General features: G+C 39.1%; 1 protein-coding gene across 1 annotated transcript; it reads left to right on the top strand.

The window, feature by feature from the left end:
* The first annotated feature begins 596 nt into the window (after positions 1–596).
* On the top strand, positions 597–5,495 carry ccdc25 (coiled-coil domain containing 25). The gene is made up of 9 exons (XM_080454176.1): positions 597–793; positions 1,067–1,114; positions 1,226–1,265; positions 1,484–1,535; positions 1,744–1,819; positions 2,359–2,462; positions 2,915–3,117; positions 4,093–4,138; positions 4,222–5,495. Exons 1-9 carry the CDS (start codon positions 769–771, stop codon positions 4,249–4,251), a joined length of 624 nt encoding a protein of 207 aa, XP_080310302.1. The 5' UTR covers positions 597–768; the 3' UTR covers positions 4,252–5,495.
* Positions 5,496–9,016: the final 3,521 nt, after the last annotated feature.

The following is a 9,016-nucleotide window of genomic DNA, read 5'->3' as shown; positions in this document are numbered from 1 at the left end:
TTGTAGCTCTGCTTTTTCTTTGGCAAGCGACACCGTAGTACGCCGGAAGTGTAGATTATTAAGCATAAGCATCCCGCCTTAAAACTAATCACATTACTCCCCCCCCCCTCTTTAAAAAAAAAAGCAAACTGACTTATATTTTGTGTTATTTTGTTGTTTGATGTTTTTATTCATTTATTAATCAGTTAAATATTTGCGCAATAATCTTTCCTGTCTCACACTTCACACTCTGGTCTAGTCCAGCTGGTGGCGGTAGTAGTGTGCACTTCTAACCAGAAGTGTTGCCAGATTGTACGAAAGAAATAAGCAACCAGGTCTATGAAAACCAAGGAATTTGAAAACAAGACCCAAAGTAAGCGACTAGTCTAGCAATGTGACGCGTTGTGAGCTTGTAGGTCTGCTATTTTCAAAATAAGACAAAAAAAATGTTTTGGGGTCCTTGACATGAAAATGTTGCGCAACCCGCGCAACTACCAATATTTACAAGCAACGTTACAGTAAAATAAGTCCAAAGTCGCTTGTAATAAGCGGACATGGCAACCCTGCCACCAACTCCAACGAAGAAGAAGAACAACAACAACTTCCGGGGTCACGTGTACATGCGAATAGGGACAGCAATAGCATACAGTTATTGCAGTTATATTAGTATTGTTGTTATTATTATTATTATACATACACTTAATATTCCTTAATGAACCACAGCCAGAGCGTTACTAGTTCACACATCTGACACCGGCCATTTATAATTGAACTTCTATTCACTCAAAGATGGTGTTTTATTTCACAAGTGCTAGTAAGTATAGTAAGCTAGGTTAGTACACACTAGTAAAACCATCAGTGTTCATTTCTCTTGAAATGAAACCAAACGACCCTCACAGGCCCTTTGGTTTCATTTGTACACTTTAGTGTGTGTGGGGTCCATTTGGGTCAATATTGTGTACTCAAAGTTATATTAACAACACTTAAGGTCTTAAGGTTTTAACTGTGTAGTTAAACTTCTTGTTGGTGGCAGAGATCAGCTCATTGATAAGGTTGTCAGTCAGTAATTGTGTTCCTTGTTTTGTAGTGGTGGAGCCTCCCCACACAATATATATGGGGAAGGACAAATATGAGAGTAAGTAAACTACTACCCAACAATATCATTGTTATAACTTATGTGTGTGTTCCTGGTTTTAATGGTTAAATGTTGCAAATGTGACATTTTGTCTAATGTGTTTTCCAACAGATGAGGATCTAATCAAGTATGGGTGGCCTGAGGACATCTGGTGAGTGATTTATTTTATTATAAAATATATTTATAGATATATATATATTTATAGATTTTTTTCAAGTGTTACATAACTATGTTCTTCAAAGCATTAGTGTCACAAGGTAGTGTCCAATGCCTCCATTAAGAGGAGTAGAAACATGTGATTTCCTTTTTATGAAAATCAGCAAGAATAGTTTGGTAAACTACAAACAGTCTGTCATTTCTTCCCCCCAGGTTTCATGTGGATAAGCTGTCTTCCGCTCACGTTTACCTGAGAATGCCAAAGGTGACAACAAGCCGCCATAATCATGGAATTAAACAAACATTTTAATCCCAATGTTGAGGATGAAACTTGATCATACTCAATATAATGTGATTATGACACGTTACTCCTAGCCTGGTAAACCCCTCCCTCCGGATTTGGGGGGGGGGGTTTGCCAGGCTACGTTACTCCTGCTTGCCGCCATGAATCTGTGTTTTCTCCTCTTTTTCAGGGTCTGACGATAGATGATATTCCCAAAGAGGTGCTGATTGACTGTGCGCAGTTGGTGAAAAACAACAGCATACAAGGTAAACCTCTTTTGACAGCATCATCAATAGTGTGGCATCAGTGCCTGCCTGGCCAATTCCAGTGCTTTGTTTGCACGTTGCTCACCACCTGCTGGGTTTGTTTAACCTGTTCATTTTCAGTTCCATAATGATTATGGAACAGAAAATACATGACTTGTCCATGTATGTACTTGTAAGTACGTACTGCTGTAGACGCTAAACCGAGATCTGTGCTAACCAATGATTATTTTTGTTCTTTTTGTTCTCATCCTGAAAATGAAATAACGATGGACTTTGGCAGTGGCCCTGAAAACGCATTGCACATCCGATGTGTTCCATTTTGGGGATCTGATGTGTTGTCTATTTTGTTTACGTTTTGTTGAGAGTTGTGTGCTAATCTTCTGTGCTATATCCAAATGTTGGCTGCTGCAATTACCCAACTTTCCTTCTATGAAATGCAGTCTTATCTGAAGTTCTTGTTTTCAAAGGTTGCTTGAGCTTTGTCGTTGTAATGAATCTGTATGGTCCCTCTAGTAAGGCTGAATGTTGTTTGTTGACAGGCTGCAAGATGAACAACATCAACGTGGTCTACACGCCGTGGGCCAATCTGAAAAAGACCGGAGACATGGACGTCGGACAGATCGGTTTCTATCGACAAAAAGAGGTAATTGAACCATCCTCTGTGTTCTCTGTTGGAGGCTAATGTGGTTTATGAAATAAAAGGAGCTGTATGGACTACGGAGTAAAGTTATTTGTGTAGCATTTGTGTAGCACATATCATACACAAAAGCGATTTGAGTGCTTTACATGAAGCATAAAAATATACATTTAAATAGAAATTGAAAGGTTTAAAGTGGCACTATGTAACTTTATGAATAAAATGTAATTTTGTCCAAGCTGTATGGAGTAGAGTATGTCAATACAATCTAACTTATTCAATTAGGGTGGTTGTATTTTGTCTCCCTGCTCTTCTATTGAGACATTTAGATCGTGTCAAAGGTCTTAAAATATATAAGCATTCTTTACCCCTTTTTCTTGTCTCTTTTAATAGAGCAGAGATGATAAATAATAATAATAATAAAGAGCAGTGTAGCTGATCTGTGCTTCGCCCTGCAGGTGAAGATCGTGGCCGTGGAGAGGAAGGTCAATGAGATCGTGAACCGACTGGAGAAAACGAAAGATGAGAGACACCCCGACCTGGCGGCCGAGAAAGAATCCAGAGATAGAGAGGAGAGGAACGAGAAGAAGGCCCAGCTCCAGGAACATAAAAAGAATGAGAAGGAAGAGTTGAAGAAGAGAAAAGAGATGGAGGAACTCAAGTAGGTTGACAATTAAAAGATGTTTGCCCTAAAGACATTTTCGCTTTTAAAGGACTATACTGGTGTCAATACATGTTATTGTCTACATAGACTGTATGGCTTTGGCATATTTTGTTAAATCAATCTTTGCTCCAGGGACTATTTTCAGCTACTCTTTTCAAATTGATCTGCTCTGGGAGTGTCTCACCCTGTGAAATCAAATATATATGCATTATATATTTATATGTGATCATTGATCCAATACAATAAGACACATTTTAAGCAACCAACAGATCAATATGATTCGTTCCAGCCCCATCCCGATGCAATAAGATGCGGTGCGATATGAGGCAATACGTATTTTTATATACAGTATGAACATACCTAGATAAAATATAAATACGTCTGAGAGCTTTCTGATAGCTACTGCCTCACATTTAAATTCTTTGCAAGGTGGAATCTAATGGTTTCCTTGAAAATCTAACAAACTATATGCTTTGAAAAATATGTATACAGTGAGTCATAGTCAATGGGCTAAACATGTCAGACCACTAGTACAGTCTTTTATTGGCGAATAGATTTTTGTATAAATAATCAAAGCAATAGCTGCACAGGCTGGCGCTGTGCCTGTCAGTGGGAAATGTTGAACGGGAGGAGTAGGACAGAGGCGCTACATCCTCCCGGTGGGCGCTCCTCACTGGCAGGGGAGCCAATAAAGAAAACACCAGTGGCAAACGGTGGGAGGAATTAACTGGCATAACGACTAAATTGGGAGAAAAATACGCGGCTAAGAGTACTCCTCTAACTTGAAAAAATATCTGAGATCATATCATATCAGAACATTTTAATTTTCAACTTTTTCTGTAGATATGTCTAGGTTATTTTGTGCTAGGAACAGTAAAAACATTATATTATGGTTGTTTTTGAACAAGTGAGCCCTCTAGTGATCTATATAAATTAGGCTACATATTGACTCTTCTTTGGTTTGTTTTTCAGGAGCTATTCTTCTCTCATGACAAGTGATAGAATGCAAACTAATGAGGTACGTGTCGTCTTCACGGTTGAAAATTAACCCGCTTCATTTAGACATTTTTAACATAACATGAACATAACTGTTTTTTCCAGGATGGCAATGACTCCGATGACTTCATGTGAGAGCAGGAACAGGGCAGCCAGCAGAGAATCTTCTTCCAAGAAACAAATATGTTGTTGGGTCGTTTTTTCCCCACACTGCTTGCCTACCAGTATGTTGACACTGGACAATGACAAATGGAACACTTTGCTTTTTGACGCTTGGAGCTGCAAGTGAGCTACTGAGGGACAGCACCTGGTCAATTCTGTTTGCTGATTGGTTCAAACTGTTTCCAAAGTGAGTCCATTGGTTGGAACTTGTCAACAAAGGATGACATTGTATGAAGTAGCACAGCACAGGACGACATTGTTAAAGCATCGCTGCAGTTTGACTTCAGTTTGGCCTGTTTTTTTTTAACCCATTAAGACCTCAGGCCGATTCTACAAAGGGCCTTCTAAATCAGTATAGTTCTCACACTTTCAAGATTTTTCTAAAATAGCAGATGTACAAGCTGTGAGTTTGTACATCTGCTATTTTTGAATAGCCAACGCTAAAAAATAAAATGACACAGATGCCTTCCTGGTTTTAATGGGTTAATTGGGATTTCACTGTACGTACCAGTCACACGGATATTAGGAAACTAAAGATGTCACTTCCCAGAGAGTCACCTTCCTTGTATTTTATTTGTACATGACCATTGCATGCCATTGATTCCATTAAATACAATTCAATGTATGCAATGCATTCGTTTTTTTCATCGCGTTAAGAAGTATTGACACCTCATTGTCAAGTCCTTTTGTTTCAAAATTAGTTCCTTGATGCAATTCTTGATGTATACCAATGACATTCTCAGTTTGAAATGGCCTATTTTTGTGTTGAGTGGGAATCAGGGGCCCTTTATTTCAGTCCTATTCTATGGGAAAATGTTGAATTACATGTTCAATTGCAAGGGATGCCAATAATTTTAATAACTGCATCTTTCTCTCGAAAGGGCCATTCAAAACAAGCACTATATAGCTATAATGATAACTATATCGTTCACCATTGTCTTTATTATAGTTGTGGTGTGGACTGACTCTGCCATCCACTTGAGTTATAACGAGTTAAAACTATAACTTTATAGTGATTGTTGTGAACGGCCCTTTACAGTATTACATCTAGCTTTTAGGTTCCATTTGGTTTAACACGTTGGATATTGTTAACATGCTGAAAGAATTGAAACTCAGTTGTGATGTCTTTAGATTAAGGGAATGTTTAGGTCTTGGACCATTGTTATGATTGCAACAATCATTAATTAAAACCATCTCCCCATCCCTCATGTGGCAATTACTTTTTATAAAGCTTGTTTGTGGTTTATTTTGTTTCATTAGAAGACCTTCAAGATAGAGATGAGGAGTGAGGACAGGTAAACAAAAAAAACGCAAGCTGCATTTGAACCCATGTCATAGGGCTGAGTCACCCATGATATGTATGCAAGTATGTAATATGACAATAATATACCGTAACTTCTTAACAGCCATGTTGTTTGTGGAATGACTGAAGCAAGACAAGTGAACACATGTTAATTTGTAATATATTTTGTATTCTATAAGAAAGTAATGCAGGATGAGCCAGGTTGTTATTGAAAGATACTGGATATACAGTATCACGTTTTCACGGAAAGTTTATATAGGCCTATATTAAAATAAATTAAAATAAACAGTGGCATGCATCCAGTCTCATATAGGCAGGTTCACAGCCCATAGAAATGGTTGTGGCCCAAAAATGAGTCACTGTTGTCCCATCGTTTGGGAACCACTGTTAAATGCCTAAATTGTAATAGAAATGTATAATGTTTGCCCTGTCAAAGGGGATTATGATGCAGGGGTTAATGAATGTTGTGAAGTAGAGATTCCCGTCAGTGGGCTAATCCCTGCGTTGTATTAGCTCTGGACTTGGCTGTGTCTGTGTCTGCAGCCAGGTTTCCACTCATTATGGATCTGTCCTCTTGAGCGAGGTTGTCTGGCCTATGACTCAGCGCCTGAAAGGGCCCACAGTCAGCACTTCCCGGAACAGCACGTTTGCTGACACTTGGCCTCATTCAAGTGAGGGGTAAACACACAATATTGTGCAGAAATCGTTTACAATTCTGGAAGAATCAATTTAGCCATAGATGTCCCACGACACATTAGAACCTTTCTGCACAAAAGTATGTGAATAGTCATTAAAAAACAAACGTGCAGTTTGTTAAACTTCGCACATATAGGCTTATTCCCTGAAATACTGACGTCTTATGTTTTATGTCTTATGTCAATAATCTATTTGGTTTATATTATAGCTTATCTGAAAAAAATAGAGTTTATTCTTTAGACACAAGGTGGCGTATGCATGCTTTCATTAAACTGAGCATAATAGCTATGACAGGGCAGTATTTACCAGGCTTTCCGAGGACAAACAAGTCTTGCTTACTGTAGGATAGACAGTAGAACCATACATCATGAGAGGGCTTTGCCAGCAGACAGCTACATTTTAGACTGGAACTGCAGGATCTAGCAGCCTTTATATCATTCTGAGTATGTCAGTATGGCTGGCTGAGTGAACAAGTGAGTTGGGCTGGTTGGCCTATAGCAATGGACTAGCCAATCACAGAGAAGAGCAGTAGTAAAGCCATCATAGTGTGTGTTACAGAGACTTACTACTAGTACAGAAACCTACTACAGACAGAACTATATGGCAAAAAAAACTTACGGAAAGAACTTCATACAGAGAAAGAACACACGGTACATTTAATTATATCCAACTAGAACTATATAAAGGTAGGCTATGTATACTCTGTAAGAAATGTATTTCTTGGTACATCTTTTTTATTTCTGGCAGTCATTCCAAATTATTTTTGGTTGTTTCTTTGAATCAAGATGAGTTCAGTGAACCTCTCTTTGGCAACACTTTACAGTGACCTGTATAAGAAAATATTAGATCAATCAAACCTATTTAGACGGCTGGAGCTTTTATGGGCAAGTATTGCTCTTGCAACTACATTCATAACCTTTTTTAATCAACAGCTTAACATGTCATGTGAGATGCTACTTAAGTACACTTTGTTGTTAAACTGGGACCACTACAGAACATTGCAGATTAACACTTCATATCCAGCATTTCACATACTGTACCTCTAACAATTTGCCCACAATTTCACACATTGCCCATACAAGTTCCAGGCATAACTGGGTTTTGTCTTGTTTGTGGATGCAACTAAAAACAAAGAAGAGCAGAGTGGCTTACCGCAATGGCATTTATCATGACTTTAATGAAAAGTAAAGCATTTAATTTACATCTGGACACCCTGAGAGTTGAGTTGGTTTGCGTGTGTGAAGTGTGATAGGCCTTCAGTGTCATATGCTGTAAGCTGCGTCATAAAGTGCAAATGTTGGCACTTGTGGGATTAAAGATGAAAGACTGATGTCTGGAAAAGCTTTTTGACATTTCTTTGTTTGTGACTGATGAACTGTGGAATCCAGCAGCTAATTGGGTACTGTCTGGAGACTTGTTTGAAAGGAAATAACATTTTTTATATAGCTGGGTGTGTGCAGGGGTGAAAAGTTAGGAATTTTCCAATGACTCTGTGCTGTTTCCCTAGGACGCCATGGCTTATACATATAATAGTTAGGTGTAGTCCAGTGTATATGCTAATGAGCCCAGAATTTCAAATGGTGTGTGTGTGTGTGTGTGTGTGCGCGCGTGCGCGCGCGTGTAAGAAAGACACATAAAAAGGGATGATCAGTGCTAGTGTAAAAATGATCCAAATACCTTAGATTTATTCTGCAATGAAAGTACATTATTTAGTGTTGGTTCAGAAAATCTGAATATGATTGCCATGCAGTTAACCACATGAACCTATATAGTGTCCCTATTAAAGGAATGTCATTATAGGTGAACGTTTGGGGGAAATAACAGATCTACAAGTTCACAAATTGCCACGTTTTGAGCTTGTAGGTCTGCAATTTTCAGAAATGTGTTTTAGAAGGAAAGGAGGGGACCAAGGAAGACTCCTGGGGGACCCCGGTTAACGAAGTATAGGCTATAAGGTTTAAGTGGTTAAGGACCTTCTGAATCGAATTAGCGAATTAGAGAAAGCGGGGACAGGGGGTGGGGGAAGGGGCATGTAAACTGCAGATGGTTATCCACTTAAACCCTATAGACTTCACCATACAATGAACAAAGAGCTAAAATAGCTAGATGATTAGATCTGCTATTTGCACTATTTGTGACAAATTTTAATATGTGTGAAAAGTTTTGATATATTGCCGAAGGACACTAGTGTTGGCTGTGACAGTGGGGGACAGTTAGCCTGACACACAGAATTTTCATTTTGTTTCACTCCAGGCTATAGCGATTCAGGGTCTGGAGCCAGGCTAGGGGACAGTCAGAGGCAGTGTGGGCAGGACAAATCAGGACAGACTTCTCCAGTTCTCAGCCTCTCTGGCTCTGTCGTTGACACTTAATGTCACATTTATGAGGCGAAATGAGCGAGATGTCCTGCCAAGCGCCCACGGTTCCCATAATATCTGTGTTTGTGTGTGTGTGTGTGTGTGTGTGTGTGTGTGTGTGTGTGTGTGTGTGTGTGTGTGTGCGTGTGCGTGTGTGTGTGTGGGTGGGTGGGCATGATTATATTTTGTTCAAGCCCATTGTGTGCCAGCCCCTTCCTAATTTGCAGTGTTTTTATTATTCTGAGGCATTATAGCAGAAAATCGAGGCCACTGGAGTGTTGACTATATCGCTGTAATGAACACACCCAGGTCAAACTGTATTAAAAAATAATTCATAGAGTTTGTTTTCATTACCACAGACTCAGAGTATGAGCTGGGTCGG

Source organism: Gymnoscopelus braueri, assembly GCF_963280865.1.
Source record: "Gymnoscopelus braueri genome assembly, chromosome: 16".
NCBI classification, from domain to species: domain Eukaryota; kingdom Metazoa; phylum Chordata; class Actinopteri; order Myctophiformes; family Myctophidae; genus Gymnoscopelus; species Gymnoscopelus braueri.
The sequence above is the reverse complement of the archived record's forward strand: the minus strand, read 5'-3'. Positions and strand labels throughout refer to the sequence as shown.